The following is a 20,175-nucleotide window of genomic DNA, read 5'->3' as shown; positions in this document are numbered from 1 at the left end:
CTGTATTTCAATTATTTTATACTTTATTATCATGTCATACATGTACAGTCATTTTAAGGTTCAGATACTTTACCTGTTAGCAATACAACAAAAGAACTGAGTTCTGCACTTGAGACCTAGCTTGAAGTAGGTGCTCAATGCTTATTAGATATAATAACTGGATAAATAAGTAGATAAACAGATAAATGGATGAATATTGCTGAATTATCATTAAGTAGAATGACCACCTCTGAATAAGCTAAGCAATCAACTCTGAATGCTAGAATCATAAACATGAAAGTCAGAATTTGAAACTTGAGCGTTTAAGAAAACCTTGTCACCTTTTTCATGGGCAAATTTTACTTCAGGTTAACTTTCTAGATCTGTTCCACTGGAAACCTGATACAGGTGAGATATAAGTCATGTTATTAGGGATAGTTGTTTATAGTAACAGTGACCCCTGATTGAGAAACTATATCTGAACTGAAAAAACCTATAAATACCTGATGAGGAGCCAGAGTTTTTGGGAATCTCTGAATGATGACTTGTAATTGGGCATATTCCTTGCAGGGATCATGAAAGCTGGTTTGCAGGGATTTACATGAGATAGAGGCTCCTGTGGGACATGGAGCTACTAGCTAAGGTGATCTCATTTGCAATGGTATGGGTCTTATCTTCTTGCACCTAAGCCGTCACCTAGTGTGTAGGGGGCCAAAGATGTTTAGCTCTTGAATCACTCTGTGTAGACTACTGCAAGGACTAATTCCACTAAAGAGAAATGCCTGATGCTACCCTGCTTCAAGCGGCACCTCCTGTCTTCTACCCTGCTAAGTGAATCTGATGACAAATGTGGCCTATAGCAGTCTTATGAACATAAATGTCTAGTTGGATTTTAGAAGAAGACACCCTGGTGGGCATTGCTGAATGGAACATAAATGCTCATCTAGTTCAATTCCTGCGGGGGTGCTGAACTTACTCTATTTCACTCTTGCCAAGTGGTCACCCATATAAACACTTTCTTGGAGAGCAAATTCACTTTCGATTAAAGCAGTCCAGTTTGTTTTTGAACAACTCCCCAAAGAATGAATGTCCATCAGAACCATTTCAAGCATTAAGGCAGAGAAAGTTTTAACTCAGAGATGCTTCTCCAATGACATGAATCAACTGTCTTGAGAGCCTTAAGACAATCTGATTTGTGAGTTCCTCTCTCTCTTCTTTGGTTTGATTCAACATTATGAAAAAGTATCATAGCTTGTGTGCATAGCTACTTCCAAATTTAAATGTATTATTTAAACTTATAAAAAGAAATATAGCTTTCAAAACAAACAATACATTGAATATTTACCGTTGGTGGTGATGTTAGTTCCACATGGAATTTATCTGGAAAAGCTCTGCTTAATGTCAGGTGTCTGGCATGCTGGTAATACTATTGATAGAAAACCAAATCACAGATTAATAAAAACCCTTAGATATCTCAATAACCAAGTTATTAAATAAGGCCTTATTCTCCAGTTCTGAAACCTATGTATTTTTTAAAGTGACAGAATCTATGCACTCTAAGTTTGAGACTCAGGAAAGAAATTATGGTTTATAGTTTTATTATTTTTCAACCCATAGGCAAAGAAATACTATAAAATGCCGGGGAAGAACGCCCATACTGGTCATACTGAGCTCTGAATTGAGCATTAAGGTGACTGAAAACACTGGTTTCATTCCACAGAGAAGCAGTGTGGCATGGAAAAAAGATAGGGCCTGAATATTCAGATAAATTGGGTGTAAATCTGGCTTCAGACCTCAGGCAAGACACATCACTTCTAAAAGTCTAGTGTATCTATTTTCATTGCAAGATGGAGATAGTAAAATTAATCATCCAGGTTGTAATGAGCACTGGCATTTGTGTGTGCAGATACTCAGCAAATGGCAGCATCTATCATTCAGCCAAGAGTGTTCAGCACTGTGAAAACAAACACATTATGTGAAGGCAAAGTCAATTAATTAATTATTAAATCACCACTGCTAAGCTATGTGAGCATCCAGGTGTTTATAAACCTATTGCATGATTGAGAGGAGGTATTTCCTGTACTCATCATTTTGAAAAACCATATTATTCCCATTACTCACTACAGTTGAGAAATATGACCACAATATTTCTCTAGAGAGAAACAAAGTAGGGACTTTTCTCTTGATGTTTTCTTCAACTTCATAAAACGTTTCCTTATACCAGTAACATATCAAGTGAGGCACTGACAATGGAATAGCTAGTAAGATTAGTGCTAGATCCTGATGGACTTGCTATTATGGATAGATTCAAACTAAACATGAAGAAATAGATTTAGGACTTTGTAAACTCATTAAATTTTTAAAAGTACATGGAGACACTGAGGTTTTAACAGTTATAGTATTGGTTAACTTTAGAGATTATGACTAGAATCAACATGTTTATAGTCCAGTGGAATTTTTTAAGTGGTCTGCTGTGTTTATCAAAACTTGCTCACTCTGCCTAAGTATCTCCAATCCAGAAGATCTGAGAGCCTCTCAGTTCTGTTCCTCTGGATAATCCTTTGGCGGCGTGACTGTTTGCAAAATCCATAAAGAAACTGAGTCAGCTGATTGCAAGAATCATCTGGAGAACGGAACCGCCTGTCAACGATGTAAATACCTGAAGAACACAAAAGCCAAAGCACAAGTAAAATCAGGACTCACCTTAAACATTTGTTCTCCTATGATTTACTAACTCTTTGGTTCCATTCCATCAAAAACCTATGCATTATCTTCCCCCTGACTCAGGAATTACCCCCACTTTATTCTTTTCTAGGGCCCTAATTCCCTTCTAATGGTTTACAACCATCACTGACATACAGCCAACAAAGTGGATCTTGCTGAAAAACACCCTGGCAGTCTAGGGATACACTGGATCAGTGATCCTCCATGTGGTTGCTCACTAACCAGAATTTCCAGGGCAGGGCCTGGATATCTGTGCCTTTTAGGTTCCCCAGGTGTGCACCTGTAGCCCCAGCTACTCGGGAGGCTAAGGCAGGAGGATTACCTGAGCCAGAAATGTGGATGCTACAGTGAGCCAGGATCAGGCCACTGCTCTCCAGCCTGGGCAACAGAGCGAGACCATGTTTCAAAAAAAAAAAAGATCCAGGGAATTGGCAATGTATAGGCAGAGAATGTATCCCATTCTAATTTTTCTTGCTTCTAATCAATATGAACAGACAGATAATGGTACGCAGATTATTTTACCATCTTAACTTAAACAATTTAGGTGAATTTTGCTAACTTGGCATGGGCCTTTAAAATCATAACAGTAACAATAATAATAATACTAATATATGTACTCTCTATCTAATGACCAATATATGTACTCTAAGACCATAGTTATTGTAATACCACTTCTAGGCAGTAGAAGGGATCAAAATTCAGGGGGAAAAAAGGTAGAGAACAAAGTTTGTCCAAGGTTTGCATTCTTTTTGCAGTTTGCCTTATGGGCAATATATTAATATTAATAACATTCTTTTTTTTTTTTTTTTTTTTTGAGACGGAGTCTTGCTCTGCCGCCCAGGCTGGAGTGCAGTGGCCGGATCTCTGCTCACTGCAAGCTCCGCCTCCCGGGTTCACGCCATTCTCCTGCCTCAGCCTCCCAAGTAGCTGGGACTACAGGCGCCCGCCACCTCGCCCGGCTAGTTTTTTTTTTTTGTATTTTTTAGTAGAGACGGGGTTTCACTGTGTTAGCCAGGATGGTCTTGATCTCCTGACCTCGTGATCCGCCCGTCTCGGCCTCCCAAAGTGCTGGGATTACAGGCTTGAGCCACCGCGCCCGGCCAATAACATTCTTATGTTACTTGTGGACCACGCATTTAAAGCTACTTTTTTTTTCTCCACTTTTAGTTTAGGTTCAGGGGAAACACATGCATATTTGTTAGATGCGTACATTTCGTATTGCTGAGTCTTGGTGTACAAATGATCCCATCGCCCAGGTGATTAACATAGTGCCTGGTAGGTAGTCTTTCAACCCATGCCCCCTTCCCCCACTCCACACTCAAGCAGTCCCCAGGTGTCTATTGTTTCCATCTTTGTGTCTATGTGTATTCAATGCTTAGCTCCCACTTATAAGTGGGAACATGCAGCATTTGGTTATCTGTTCCCGCATTAATTCACTTAAGATAATGACCTCCAGCTGCATCCATGTTGCTGCAAAGGACATAAATCTATTTATAAATCTACTTTTTTTTTTTTTTTTTTGAGACAGCCTGAGGCTCTGTCACCAAGGCAGGAGTGCAGTGGCACGATCTCAGCTCACTGCCTCCTCCACCTACCAGGTTCAAGTGATTCTCATGCCTCAGCCTCCGGAGTAGCTGGAATTACAAGTGTGAGCCGCCAGACTTGGCTAATTTTTTGTGTGTTTTTAGTAGAGATGGGGTTTTGCAATGTTGGCCATGCTGGTCTCAAACCCCTGACCTCAAGTGATCCACCCACCTCGGTCTCCCAAAGTGCTGGGATTATAGACATGAACCACTGTGCCCAGCCTAAATTGACTTTAAATTAAACAAGAAATATAAAAACATTAGTTTAATTATCAGGATAACTTTAGAGTTAGGCTCTGTAAAGAACCTGTGCTTTGTTTGGTTAGAGGTCACGAATCCCCAGGATGGGTTAATGATGAAGAAGCTCACCGTAAGCAGTAGGATCAGCCACATGCTCCTGCATGAAACAGCCAAACCCGGAGAGGTTCGTGGTCACACTGGGGATACCCATCACAGTGCATTCAGCTGCCAGGGGAAATAGACCAAAGCTCGGCTTCAGACCAGCGCCTAAATCCTCGTATGCACTCAGAGGAGGAAAAGGCCCTCCTCCTGGTAATAGCAATGTTCACTTTGTGTCAGGCACAACACTAAACTCTTTACATGTCTCATTCACTTATTTAATCTCTCAGCAACCCTGTGAAGTAGGGCCATCATTATCCCCATCTTACAGCTGAAGAAATTGAGGCACAGAGAAATAACTCGCCCACCTTCACAAGGCCAGGGTTCGTGGTATAGCTGGGATTTGAAGTCAGGTATCTGGCTGCAGAACCCTTGTGCAGAACTGCCAGGCTCCACTGCACCTTCAATCCCAGCTGGTTTTGTTTTTTGCTTCTTTCTAGCCTGTGTTTCTAAGAACTTGGCAAGTTTATAGGGTAGGTTAAATATGTTTTGGATGTGACCAGCTTCTTCCCCCATTTAAATCTCCCTTGGCACATATTCCTTCCACCGCCTCAGGAGCTCCATAAATGGATGATCTCTTTCGCTGCTCCCTCACCTTTTAATCAAAATCTGTTTCCCAGGAAATAACTGATATGTCTTCAAAATTTTTCTTGTCTCAGGCCGGGCGCGGTGGCTCAAGCCTGTAATCCCAGCACTTTGGGAGGCCGAGGCGGGCGGATCACAAGGTCAGGAGATCAAGACCATCCTGGCTAACACGGTGAAACCCCGTCTCTACTAAAAAATACAAAAAACTAGCCGGGCGAGGTGGCGGGCGCCTGTAGTCCCAGCTACTCGGGAGGCTGAGGCAGGAGAATGGCGGGAACCCGGGAGGCGGAGCTTGCAGTGAGCTGAGATCTGGCCACTGCACTCCAGCTTGGGTGACAGAGCGAGACTCCATCTCAAAAAAAAAAAAAAAAAAAAAAAAAAAAATTTTCTTGTCTCAAGGATATCTGCATTTTTAGGAATTTATATTTGATAATGGAATTACCCTTGGTTGGTGAGTGGTGATGGAGGAAAAAAGATCTTCCCATTACCCATGCAGTAATACAATTTAGACAGCAACCTTATCTCTTGCTCTGCAAATGTTTCCTCTTGGTTTAGCTATATAGCCATGGAGTTGTGGTTCTCTAATTTTAGTGGCGGGTGGTGCAGAGGAGGAAAGTGGGATGGGGACCATCAGCCCTTTTGAGAGTCTGATGAACATTTTGGAACTCCTTTCCAGAAATATTCTCTTTTTTTTTTTTTTCTTTTTACATAATTTTATTTCCTCAGACTTCCTCCTGGATTCAGCTCCCTCTTCTTTGGGAGTTGGGAGTTGGAGACTATCTCTTACTTTCTTTTTAAAAAAATTTTACTTTAAGTTCTGGGATACATGTGCTGAACGTGCAGGTTTGTTATATAGGTATACATGTGCCATGGTGGTTTGCTGCACCTCTCAACCCATCATCTAGGTCTTAAGCCCCGCATGCATTACGTATTTGTCCTAATGCTCTCCCTCTCCTTGCCCCCCAATCCAACAGGCCCCGGTGTGTGACGTTCCCCTCCCTGTGTCCGTGTGTTCTCATTGTTCAACTCCCACTTATGAGTGAGAAAGTGAGGTGTTTGGTTTTCTGTTCCTGTGTTAGTTTGCTGAGGATGATGAAGAGAAATATTCTTATACACATATGTATACAAAATTTTGTCTACAATGCCATGAAAGTTCACAGATCCTTAATGTTTACTAAATGGCCATCAAATCACTATGCAGTAAAATTCCAGGCACCCATGAAGCTTAGTATATGTTCATTGAATTAATTTAATGAAGTAGGTCCTTATATTTATTTGGCTCTCTGAAAACACATTTTGTTGAATACTTTCTAGAGTGAGTTAGATCTAGTAACACGTAAAAAGATTATTCTAAAAATAATAGAGAGTTATCTAATATGCTAATGTTAAATGTATATCACCAGAAGTTGCATTCTTTCTGTAACTATAGGTTGGGGAAGAGTGACCAGCTCCTTTTGGTTAATGTAAATCACAGCATGACTCATTCACTATGGACTATTCCACAAGCTCACTTATTTGTCTATTTATAATATCCTTTGTAACATCTTCTTTGGCCTTTATCTTAAAACATTAGATATATCTCCTTTATCATTTTGGGTTGTTAAGTTTAACTTTGTCTTATGAAATGACACTTCGGTGGACAGTCGGCTGTTAGTTCTATTACATTTTCTTGACTCGACAGAAAGGACTTCCCACATTGCCTCAGTCACTCATGCATTTGGTTGTATGCTTCTCTATTCATGATACTTCCAATAGTAAATTGTTCTACTAGAAATAATAAGAACAAGGTCAAAAACAAAGTGTTAAGTTCATCTGTGAAACGTGTGCTTTATGTGTCTCAAAAGATGGTGTATTGCAAGCAATTTGTGATATTTATGTGGACATTTCATAAGTAAGAAGACAACACCTTCACAAAAGTAGGCCATTTTTAGATCTGCAAGAGAGACACTTGGAGGAGTTATATACAAATATTTTCTGTCATGTTTCAAGACAATCCTTTGTCTATTTTCCCCAAGAAATTTTAAAATTTTCATGGCTGCTGGCAAATTATGCTTGGTGAAAGCTAGAACAATAGAATAGGACCTTATGACCAAACACGCATAGCCCTCATGTTGTTCCTGCTGTAAATAATACTCGATCCTATTTTTGTAGAATTTTAAATTCTGTATTTTAATTCTAGGATAAAGATGCAAATAATAGAAAAAATTCTTCCTCTTCATAATTCAGCCTATTATTCCCCCTCACCTTGGCCTCTGCTGCTCCTTACTTGAGCTTTATATCAATCATAACATTGAGATACAAAAGGCAACATTTATTATCTCAATTATAAATAAAAATGTTTTCTGAACTTTTTAAAAATCACAAGTGAAGAGGCCGGGAGTGATGGCTCATGCCTATAATCCCAGCACTTCGGGAAGCCGAGGCAGGTGGATCAGTTGAGGCCAGCAATTTGAGACTAGCCTGGCCAACATGATGAAAACTGTCTCTATCAAAAACACAAAAATGGCCGGGCGCGGGGGCTCAAGCCTGTAATCCCAGCACTTTGGGAGGCCGAGACGGGCGGATCACGAGGTCAGGAGATCGAGACCATCCTGGCTAACACGGTGAAACCCCGTCTCTACTAAAAATACAAAAACTAGCCGGGCGAGGTGGCGGGCGCCTGTAGTCCCAGCTACTCGGGAGGCTGAGGCAGGAGAATGGCGTAAACCCGGAAGACGGAGCTTGCAGTGAGCTGAGATCTGGCCACTGCACTCCAGTCCGGGCGACAGAGCGAGACTCCACCTCAAAAACAAAACAAACAAAAAAAAAACACAAAAATTAGCCAGGCGTGGTGGCATGTGTCTGTAATCCCAGCTACTCAGGAGGCTGAGGCACAAGAATCTCTTGAACCCAGGAGGCAGAGGTTGCAGTGAGGCAAGATCATGCCACTGCACTCCAGCCTGGGCAACAGAGTGAGACTCTGTCTCAAAGAAATAATAATAAAATCGCCAAGTGAAATTTTATTTACATTGGGCAGAAAAATTTCTGATTATTAATAAGAGATGGAAAAGTTCTTATTGTATTCTTTGCATTGGCATGTATTTAAAGTATTTGTTTCCCTTTTAATTAGACATTTCAGTACAAATACAAATGGATCACTTTGGATGCTAATGACAACCATGCCAGTTGGGTTCAGAAAAGAAAAATACATAGTAAATCTGAGAATCTACCATCTGTTAAAAAATAAAATAAAATAATGAAGGAGGGTGAAGAAGGAGGAGTTTCTGAATGGAATGATGTCATTGTTGACAATACTTACTGAATTGCTAGCCTCTCTTAGTACCTTTTATTTTGAGGCACACGAATGTGAAAAAGACTTTTCACTGTACAACTTTTTATATTTGTTTCCCTAACCATGTGACAGTGTTACCTATTATATATTAAATACATTCATTAAATTTTAAAAAGAATTATTCTAAAATAATTTTTAAAGGACAACATTGCTAGACTATTATTTATTATATTAATCCTACTTACAGTCAATTTCTCCTTCACACTAATAAATGGGGCAGATAGAGATGGCTAGATAACATACAACCTTTATAACACATTCCTTTTTCTTTGGAATTCAATGAGGCAATATCTCACATACCTTCTAAAATACGCCCAAACCGTGGTATACTTACATAATCTTCATCCTTATTTTTTTTTTTTTTTTTTTTTTTTTTTTTTGAGACGGAGTCTTGCTCTGTCGCCCGGGCTGGAGTGCAGTGGCCGGATCTCAGCTCACTGCAAGCTCCGCCTCCCGGGTTTACGCCATTCTCCTGCCTCAGCCTCCCGAGTAGCTGGGACTACAGGCGCTCGCCACCTCGCCCGGCTAGTTTTTTGTATTTTTTTAGTAGAGACGGGGTTTCACCGTGTTAGCCAGGAGGATGGTCTCGATCTCCTGACCTAGTGATCCGCCCGTCTCGGCCTCCCAAAGTGCTGGGATTACAGGCTTGAGCCACCGCGCCAGGCCCCTTATTCTTAAGTAATCATCTACAAACCATAATTTGATCCCTGAGATGAATCCAATCAAAATTTTTTTAAAACTGAAGAATTGAAATCTCATTAGAAATTTAATGTCAACTTTGAATATTATATATATGCACATAAAATAATATACTAACAAAATCCAAAACATTCCACATTCTATGCACGACACGTACCTGGAGTATAACCCCAGGGTTCATAGTATGACGGAAATACTCCAAGATGACAACCTCTGACAAACTCTTCATAGTCCATGGGTAGTAGGGGACTGGTGGAGGATAGAAACTCTGGGTGCAAAATCACCTAAAAAAGGAAAATTATAATTAAAAAAAAAGAAAAAGAAGCAAGAAAAGTGAAAAATCTCCTACAATTTGATTATTTCAGTACTGTACTATAGAATCCTTATGTTCTAGATTCAGAAAGAAAAAAGAGATAAGGCAAAAGAAAAAGAAAAAAGTCTTGGTGGTTTGTTCTCTCTCCATTTTGTAAAAGTGTTTACGCTGCCTATTTAACTTGCCCTCAGGTTCCAAGGCTTAGATTGAAGGATAAGGAGTTAGCATGCTCATTTTTGCTCTCACACTAAGCTACATCCTCCAGTCCAGCTTTGACATGCAATAAACATTATATTTGGTTTTCTAATTGCTCTCGTCTTTTTATCAGTTTGTTCCCAACTCAAGCAGGGAAGAGGGAGCTACATAACAGACCACTTTTACATGCCTTAAGCATGAGTTATTCAAGTGAAATGGAACTAAGGGACAGGGAAGATGTTCTAGGAATGCCATCTAGATTAAATCATGCTGCAGGACTTCATGCAAACCACCATCCTCTCTCATCGAGAGGCCATCACCTCCTAACATACTTGCCTGCCTCTTTCTGTTCCACTGGGGTCTCTATTCAACACAGCTAGATTGATCCTTTAAAAATGTCAGTCATTCCCTTGCTCAAAGTTTTTCAGTGGCTTCCCATTTTACTCAGAGTAAAAACCAAAGTGTTTACCATGGCTTCTAAGCAGTAGTGTGCTGGTAAATATTTAAGAACTGAGACAGTGAAGTATAAATATATATTAGTACATAAATTTGTTGTAATTTTTAATGAGAAGAATAATGTATATACAGTTACCAATGAAAGATGTTATAACATGTTGATTTTTGTAACAACTTTATTCATAATTGCCAAAACTTGGAAGCAACACAAATGTCCTTCAGTAGGTGAATGAATACATAAATTGTGGTACATCCAGACAATGGAATATTATTTAGTGCTAAAAAGAAATGAGCTATCAAGCCATGAAAATAAATAGAGGAAACGTAAATGCATACTACTAAGTGAAAGAAGTTCATCTGAAAAGGCTACATGATGTATAATTTCAACTGTGTGACAATCTGGAAAAACTAAAACTATGGAACCAGTGAAAAGATTAGTGGTTTCCAGGGGTCAGGGGTGAGGGAGGAATGAATAGGCAGAGTATAGACAATTTTTAGGGCAGTCAAACTATTCTGTATCATACTATGATGATGAATACATTTGTGAAAACCCATAGAATGTATAACATTAAGAGTGAACCCTAATGTGATCTATGGAACTTGGGTGGTAATTATGTGTCAATGTAGGTTCATCTGTTGGAACAAATATACCACTTTGGGGGATGCTGATAAGGGGGGAGTCTGTGCATGTGAAGGGGCAGAGAGCAAATGGACACTGTACTTTCTGTTCAATTTTGCTCTGAACCTAAAACTGTTCTAAAAAGCAAACTCTATTAAAAGTTGATATATACAAAACTCCTTCTTGTGAATTCTATGTAGTCAATTAATTCTCATAATTTACTATTTTTATGTTTCCAAAATTTTGTATTCATAACCAATTTATAGTTTCAATTGACGGCTGATTGTAGCTCTGACATAAATGTTGATTAATTTCCTTTGTTAATAAGTAGAAGGAGCTGAAATAACAGACATTTGCTGGAACTTCACGAGTTCATCAATAATGCAAGTGACTTCTTTGCTGGGTCAGATAGTAGTTTTTGAACATGGACAAAATATTTTTTTGCCACTCACAATGTACAGGCTACAGATCCAGAAATCAATACGCAGTAAATGAAGCCATGATTTGTAGTGTTTGCCTATTTTCATTCTAAAAATATTCCTACTACCACCAAGGCCATTTTTAAGCTACCAATATGATGTTGCTGAATTCAGAGACAGGGAAAGCAGTAGCACATCATTATAAAGCATTGCACCACAAAGATCTGACAGACATAGCCTCAAGTGCATAGGTCATAGTAACATGAAGTAAATAATTAGGATGTGATGAATTTTGAGCATGACCTTTCATTTAATGTAGTTGACTTGTTTTCAAATTTATATAATTTAATTTTAGCAATAGCTGTATTTAAAACTGGCTCACAAAGTTTCTGAACATTTAACTATTGGCTCTTGTGCACTTGTATGAGCCAGTTCTGGGCCCACACTGGAAAGGCAGAAACAAGAGCATGAACATTCTGTGCTTTCTGTTCAATTGTGTTATGAACCTAAAACTGCTCTAAAAATAAAGTCTATTAAAAATGTATATTTTGGCCGGGCGCGGTGGCTCAAGCCTGTAATCCCAGCACTTTGGGAGGCCGAGACGGGCGGATCACAAGGTCAGGAGATCGAGACCATCCTGGCGAACACAGTGAAACCCTGTCTCTACTAAAAATACAAAAAACTAGCTGGGCGAGGTGGCGGGCGCCTGTAGTCCCAGCTACTTGGGAGGCTGAGGCAGGAGAATGGCGGGAACCCGGGAGGCGGAGCTTGCAGTGAGCTGAGATCCGGCCACTGCACTCCAGCCTGGGCTACAGAGCGAGACTCCGCCTCAAAAAAAAAAAAAAAAAAAAATGTATATTTTTTGGCCGGGCGCGGTGGCTCAAGCCTGTAATCCCAGCACTTTGGGAGGCCGAGGTGGGCGGATCACGAGGTCAGGAGATGGAGACCATCCTGGCTAACGCGGTGAAACGCTGTCTCTACTAAAAAATACAAAAAACTAGCCAGGCGACGTGGCGGGCGCCTGTAGTCCCAGCTACTCGGAGGCTGAGGCAGGAGAATGGCGTGAACCCGGGAGGCAGAGCTTGCAGTGAGCCGAGATCGCGCCACTGCACTCCAGCCTGGGTGACAGAGCGAGACTCCGTCTCAAAAAAAAAAAAAGTATATTTTTTAATAGATTCACATTCCTTATTGTGAATTCTATATAGTCAATTAATTTGCACAATGTGCTATTTTGCCTAGCAAGTTTTTGTGCGTGTGTGTGTGTGTTGTGTGTGTGTGTGTGTGTGTTTCTTTTTGGCACGTATTTTGCCCAACATGCTATTTTATCCTTCTGGTTCCTACTATTCTCTCCATCTCTGAATTCAGTGATGTCACATTGGTAGCTTGACAATGGCCTTGGTGGCAGGGAGAGTTTTCATAGAATGAAAATAGGCAAATACTACAAATCATGGCTTGATTTACTGTGTATTGATCTCTAGACTCAAGAAAGTAATGGAAAAATATTAATAGTTCAGGTTTAGCCTTAAAATGTGTTGTATCTGTAACCATTACATTGTGAGTGACACAAAATATTACTAATGATGACAGCATGGCTATAATTAGAAAGTTGTGACTAGAGTAGCTATTTAACTTGCTAACCGTGTGAATGAATTGTCCTATTTTTCCCACTTACTACAGTTATCACTGAGCTATTATTAGATTATCTCTCAGCCTCACCATACCTAAGGGGTTATTGAAAATAAGTGACATCTGATATAAAAGTATTGGGAATCCCACGTTTACAGAAAGTTCCAAGTACAATATGAAGAGAATTCATGTATTTTCAGAACCATTCATAAACTGCTGACTTGGTGCCCAGCATTCCCACGTACTTAATGTGTGTTTCCCACAAACAAGAGCATTCTTACATAATCTTACAAAAACAGAAAAGTCAGGAAATTAACGTTGATACATCACTACCGTATAATCCTTAAACCCCATTTAAGTTTTCTGATGATTAAAATAGTGATTTTTAAATCAAAGCATCCAGTTCAGAATTACATATTGCATTTAGTTGTCACATCCCTCTAGAGTCCTTTAGTCTGGAGGAGTTCATGGGCTTTTTTGGCTTTCCTGACTTTGATATTTTTGAAGACTATAATCTATTTATTTTGATGTATGTCCCTCAGTGTGGGTTTGTCTTATGCTTCTTCATAATTACATTTAGTTTACACATCTTTGGCAGATATATCACAGAAGTGGTGCCGTGTTCTTTTCATTGCATTTTAATCAGGTGGTAAAGGTTTTCTATTTTTTTCATTAATGATGATGTTTATTTTGATCTCTTGACTAAGGCCAGGCCTTTTTGGCTTCTCCACTGTAAAGTTATTCTTTTTTCTCTTTGTTATTAACAAGTATTGGGGCAGTTATTTTGAAGTTGTGTAAATATCTCATTCCTAATTAAAATTTTAATTAATATTTTTATTGGACTTCTGGTTCCTTGTGTCATTCAATGCATCCTAATTCCTTACTATCTTTATTTATTTTGACACTCAAATTGTCCATGATTTGGCCAGTGGGAGCTCCTTCAAGTTTGTTTCTGTATATATTTAACAAGCCTTCATTGTTCCTTGAGCATTTCTTTGATTTTTGACACAAGAAGTTTCAGGCTCATCTTGTACTTTACCTGTCACAGTTCTAGAATCAGCCAATTCTAAAGGCAGCCCTGGTTCCCTTTAATAGCAAATGGTATTTAGCAATCAAGACCTGGCTACCAGGTGTGCTCATTGTCATTGGCCTATTACTTCCCCCAAGTGCTCTGAGTAGACAGAGATAAAGAACACACACACACACACACACACACACACACACACCTGCTTTTTGCTACCTTTAATTTGCTATGTATCGGATCAATCTTCTTCTGTGTAACTAATCTTTCTCCACACACTCCCTCACATGCACGGATGCCCTCCTCTCTCCACTCTGGCTCTGACATTGCTTTAGGCTGCTCCTCTTTGTGTGGACATTTCTCAAACTGCTTGGACTCTGATGCCTTTCTCTGGACTTCCACAGCACTCTCCCTGTTCTAGTGCAGATACCTACATTGTGTTGCCCACCAAATGGCTTTAGAACTGAATTGTTCTGCAAGGAAAAGGAAAGATAAAGAAAAAGAAAACAGGCCAGGTGCCGTGGCTCACTCCTGAAATCCCAGCACTTTGGGAGGCCGAGGCAGGTACATCACCTGAGGTCAGGAGTTCAAGACCAGCCTGGCCAACATGATGAAACCCCGTCTCTACTAAAAGTACAAAAATCAGCTGGGCGTGGTGGCGGGCACCTGTATTCCCAGCTACTCGGGAGGCTGGGGCAGAATAGCCTAGAACCTGGGAGGCGGAGGTTGCAGTGAGCGGAGATCGCTCCACTGCACTCCAGCCTGGGTGACAGAGCAAGACTCCATTTCAAAAAAAAAAGGGAGAGAGAAAGAAGACAAACTAGTTTTACACAAGCACACTACACTTTTCATGTTTATTCATGAAATAATAAGTACACATTCTTCAGAAGAGATTACTTTGAAGAAAAACGCTAATAGGATATATAACAATTATCATTATATTTGTAGAACATTTTATATATTATAAATATACATATTACCTCATTTAATCTTAGTGACATTGTGCAATTGGTAAAGAAGGCATAAAGAGGGCCATTGAATTATCAATTTTAAATTGATTTTTATCACTTTATAATCTTATATACCAAGGATTAAAGTGGAGAGTTTTACCCCTTGGATCCTCAAGGACATTACAAACATTAATTATATCTCAGCAGATCCATAAGTAGGAGAGAAGTTAAACTTAAGAAGAAATAAGATATGCAAACCGCAGTACTTAAGAATTCAATCACAGAAATTACAAAATGGCAAAGTAAAAGTGAACACAGTATTTTCATTCATAGAACATGATTTGAGTTCCTATTATGTGCAAAGTACCTCACTACAAAAAAAGACAAAATCACAGATACTGTATCTGGGCAATCATCAAATTGGCAACCCATTGTACTCTCTTGGCAAAGAACAAGAAAGGGGGATTTGAAAAGCATTGTGTCTACTTTAGCGTTTCCAAGCTTAGGAAAAGTTGCACTCTCCAAAGTCCATTTTGGAACATGAAAACACCATGGTTCATTTGTTTTGCTCCCAGCCAAACAGAATGACAGCACAACTAAAATAAGAAAACAGCTGCTCTGGCCCTAAACCGGCCAATTGCAGAAGCCCAGGGATGAGGAAGGTATATTAGAGGTCAGCTGAAGGTTATAAAGAGGATTAAATGAGATCCTGTATACAAAAGCCCCTAGGAAAACTCCTGGCTCACAGAAGGCCCTACTTAGATCAGTAGGAAAAACAAAACAGAAACAGAGACAAAGACTTGTCTGACTCTTTATTTATCCCAGGACAGAAGTAAGGTCTCAGGAAGTTAGTTTATTTTTACACCGTGGCAGCCCACAGTCGAGACATGAAATCTTCAGCCTGGGCTTTCCTCACCATACCACGTAGCTAAAGCAAAATGATAAATAAATTTGAATTCAAAATCACCTGCAATGTTTGCTGAATCAAATATGACATTTGTATCAAAAACTTATCAATGTACTCAGAGAGTTTGCCACTCTATAGAGTTCTTTAAGCAAGCAGGTGATTAAACAGTTACTTAAATCAGCTCAGGCCTAAGTTATTGCCAAAGTTTTAAAGAATTGTTAATAAAATATAATGCCTAATTCTGAATTGATGGGAATTTTTCTCAGTGCCTTGTGTATATAGTAAATGTCAGGAAGGAGCTGTACATTTATTTTGTGTGTGTCTGTGGCTGCCTTATGATAATAATAAATGAACATCTCAAAATATTCATGAGTTTAACTGTATAGACATACATTATGAGCCAAACTTTCATCTCCACTCATCCTATGAAAGTCACGTGCTTTGATATCTCTGTGCCTTCTCCTCTACTTTTTTTCTCTGCCTGGTGAGTCCTCTTTCCTGTTATTTACATGATGAATTCCTGATCATTAATCAAGATCTAGCTAACATGTCATCTCTTTTATAAAACGTCTTACCAAATCCTGCAGGAGAAGATAAATCCGCTTTCTTCAACTCTCACCAAACTCTATTCACATCTCTCTTCTAAAAATAATGAGTTCCCATCATGTGTCAGATACTGGGCTAAGAACTAAAAGAAGTGAATACTTATTATGTATTGACTATGTGTCAAGCTGTTAAATGAAGTACCTATTTATGAATTATTTTTGAGATGGGGTCCCACTCTGTCGCTCAGGCTAGAGTGCAGTGGCACATTCACAGTTCATTGCACTCTCAAACTCCTGGCCGCAAGTGATCCCCCCTGCCTCAGCCTTCTGAGTAACTGGGATTATAGACAGGAGCCACTGCACTTGGCCTATGTCTAATTTAATCCTTACAGTTCTATGAGTGCGGGGTTATTTTATCACCAGTCACAGATGAGAAGACTGAGGTACAGACAGATTCAGTGAATTTACAAAATTGATAAGTGTCAGGGATTTAAATATAGTCTTCATGGACTTAGTCTGCTGCATTCTTTATAGATCTGCCAGCCTTAGAAATACAGCTCAGCTTTCCTTCTGGAGATCTTCGCCCCAGGAATCTTGACTGACAGCACCAATTGCAGCAGCTGCTCCTAACTTACAGGACTGGCAGAAAGAGTACCAGTGTAAAGTCGTTTCTGCCCAACAGGTGCCTTTAATGGGCAATTTTTGTTTGGGGAATCCCTATCCCTATTAATAGGAATCTGTATTCAGTTGCTCATAGAATCAGACATCTATCTGTCTGCCAATCTGAAACTATTTTGGTAAATGGGAGGTACATATAAAGGTAAAACAGAATGGAAAGTTTGCTGAATACAGGAAAAAGTTTTATGTAGTAACATTAACACTAATATATTTAAAATAAGTTAACAGTAAACCAATGTATACACACACAAAACACACACACATAAAATAGGCTTCTTTTGTATTAAGAAACGAAGCACCGTAAAATAGTTCTGAATTTGTGTTAGCTGTAGACTGCACTATTGCAAACTATTTTTCCTATTTTTCTGTGTATATGTGTATGTATGTATTCCTTTCTTTCTTCCATTAACTGACAAGCCATGTTGAGTGGTTTTGGACCACCGCTTTTCCCCTGTGTGAGGCACAAGTGCTGCTGTGTGTGTATATTTTTTGTATATTAGCCAATTTTTATCAATTCTTGTTTTTTATTGAATACATTGACTGTCCTTTCTAGGAAGGAAAGAAGGAAGGAAGGAAGGAAGGAAGGAAGGAAGGAAGGAAGGAAGGAAGGAAGGGAGGGAGGAAGGGAGGGAGGGAAGGAAAAAAGGAAGGGAAGGAGGAAGGAAGGGAGAGATAGAAGGAGGGAGGGAGGGAGGAAGGGAGGGAGGAAGGACAGACTGAGGCATTTTTAAATCTGGGCTGCAGTCTGTGGCTTTTCCTACATCATCCTTCCTTCCTGCTCTCTCTTCGTGGGTATATTGACCTGCAAGACCTGCATCTCCCTGCCTGCACTTGCTTTCAACCCCTTGGTCCTTCACAGGGCTTTCCTCTAATTAGTCCTTTGCATATCTAACCTCACCTTGGCGACTGCTTCTCAGAGAACCTAAACAGAGACAATACATATGAGATATGATTGCTGCCTCAAATAACTGAGTTCTTCTAGAGAAATGAACACATAACATTTTTAAAAATACAATTTGTTGTAATAACTCATATAACTATAGTAGACAAAATGCTTCTCGAGAATGCAGATAAGGAAATAACTGTTCCCGTCTTGAGTAGAGGAATGTGTGTTAGGGAAAGGGGCAAGGAAATAATGACTTTTAGGTTGGAGCCCTGAAGAATTGTTAGAATGACAGATAAGAGTATTTCAGAAAGAGATGATAGCATCAGGAAGGACACAGAGGTATGAAAGTGTTACGTATGCTTAGGAAATAAGGTATTTTTCTATTCCTGGAAAATTGTTTCACTGATGCAAAACACTTTTAAAACACAGATCAGCAAGGCATTCTTCATTTAGAGCTTCCAATTTCAAGGAACCTTCCAGTCTAAGTCTTCCCAAGAGCAAGGGAAGCATAAACTACTGCCAGCTGCATGATCCATCCCTCCTTTTCCCACTTTCCTTCATCCCTCCCTTCTATCTGCATGTATTGTATGTAACATGTGCCAGGCAGCAGACAGATCCTTAGAAAAAGATATATAGATTTAGATAAAAGTGTGACACAAAAGGTTCTGAGAAAAATAGAAATCTACAGGGGAAATAAAAGGCTTTCCGTGCCCCTACTGTTTCCTTTCCAGGAGACAGAGAGAGAGAGAGAGAGACAGAGAGAGACAGAGAGAGACCAGCCTAGGTTAAACTATATGAGAATGAGGCCTAGTTAGTACTGACATCCTCTGCAATGAAGTATAATACTAAAAAGTGGTATTATAATACCAAATTGTGTATATAATACTAAAAAGTCTAAGGGATAGATTTTTCTGTCTCTTAGAAATTATTTCTATCCCTTAGTATTATTTTTACCTTGACGGATACATTCCTGCATTCCCAGGGATGTAGCTCACTGATTATAGGAGGTGTGCTAGGTGCAGATATTTCAGAAATACAGAAACACAAATAAGAAAATAAAAACCACTTACAATGAAAGTGGCCCCATCGTCCTATAGAAATAATACTTATGGGTTTTTAAATAAACATAGAAATCAACACTTCTGATCTTAAAACTTGAAATTTACATTTGTCTCATCTGAGTTCCTCCCTCAGGAAACTGATCCTCAGGTAAGGCACAGAAGCTCACCAGATCACCATATCCAGACAATGAGATGCCAGACCCCTCGTTCCTCCTGATTGCTTCTTTATCCTTTCCTAATTCCTGTTTTACGTTCCTTCCCCGCTTTTGTAAACTCTCCAGTTTTAGTCAGATGGGGAGATGAGTATGAGGCTGATCTCTCATTCTCCTAGGCTGCAGCACCCATACAGGGCTTCTTCCCTGGCAGTACTCATTTTCTCAGTGACTGGCTTTCTGCCTCATGAGCAAGGGGACCCAGATCAAAAACCTGGCATCTCAGTAACAATGCTATGGCCTAGGGCCATCTATGTGCATATGGATATGTTTGATATAAATGTTCCACAGCATGGAACATTTTATAAACTGCTTGTGTTACTTAATGCTGTATCATGAAGTCTTCCTACAATTAAGAAAATTTCTCCTACCTCAATTTCTGAAATATTTTTCTTTCTGTTCTCTGCTCTTTCTTTCTTTCCTTGACTTTTCTTCCTATAATTTTCTCTTAAATCTTGAAGTTTCCTTGGACTGACATTTTTCTCTACTCATTCAACCTAGTCTTTTTATTTTTATTTTGTGTTTTTTTGAGACAGAGTCTCACTCTGTCACCCATGCTGGAGGGCAGTGGCACAATTGCTGCCTCTACCTCCCGGGCTCAAGGAATCCTCCCACTTATGCCTCCCTAGTAACTGGTACTACAGGTATGTATCACTACACCTGGCTAATTTCTTTGCATTTTTTGTAGAGACAGGGTTTCACCATGTTGCCCAGGCTGGTCTTGAACTCCTGGGCTCAAGCAATTCACCTACCTCAGCCTCCCAAAGTGCTGGGATTATACGTGTGAATCACCACCCTGGCCCTCAACCTGGTTTTCAGTGTGTCAGGGTCATCATTCCTTGATGTCCACTGCTGCCCATGCACCAATATCTCTCCTTCAAGGTTGCCCTCGTAAGCTCCAGGCCTATGTTTTCTCAGTGCCCGTTAAACATCTCAAGTTGTGTATCTGACATATAACTCAAACTCAATTCATCAGAAGCCTAACTC

At 39.7% G+C, this 20,175-nt stretch overlaps 1 protein-coding gene across 1 annotated transcript in view; it reads right to left on the bottom strand.

Moving 5' to 3' along the window:
• Nucleotides 1–20,175, bottom strand: part of GYS2 (glycogen synthase 2) — a 76,721-nt gene that overhangs the window by 1,784 nt on the left and 54,762 nt on the right. Inside the window, exons 12-15 of the mRNA XM_033222701.1 lie at nucleotides 9,458–9,584; nucleotides 4,656–4,751; nucleotides 2,475–2,638; nucleotides 1,325–1,405 (exon numbers count right to left, since the gene is read on the bottom strand). Of these exons, the coding sequence (XP_033078592.1) occupies nucleotides 1,325–1,405; nucleotides 2,475–2,638; nucleotides 4,656–4,751; nucleotides 9,458–9,584 (468 nt within the window). The remainder of the gene's footprint in view (nucleotides 1–1,324; nucleotides 1,406–2,474; nucleotides 2,639–4,655; nucleotides 4,752–9,457; nucleotides 9,585–20,175) is intronic.

This window comes from Trachypithecus francoisi, unplaced genomic scaffold (assembly GCF_009764315.1).
Source record: "Trachypithecus francoisi isolate TF-2019V2 unplaced genomic scaffold, Tfra_2.0 Lachesis_group11, whole genome shotgun sequence".
NCBI lineage: Eukaryota > Metazoa > Chordata > Mammalia > Primates > Cercopithecidae > Trachypithecus > Trachypithecus francoisi.
Note: the sequence above shows the minus strand (reverse complement) of the source record. Positions and strands in the feature narration are given on the sequence as shown.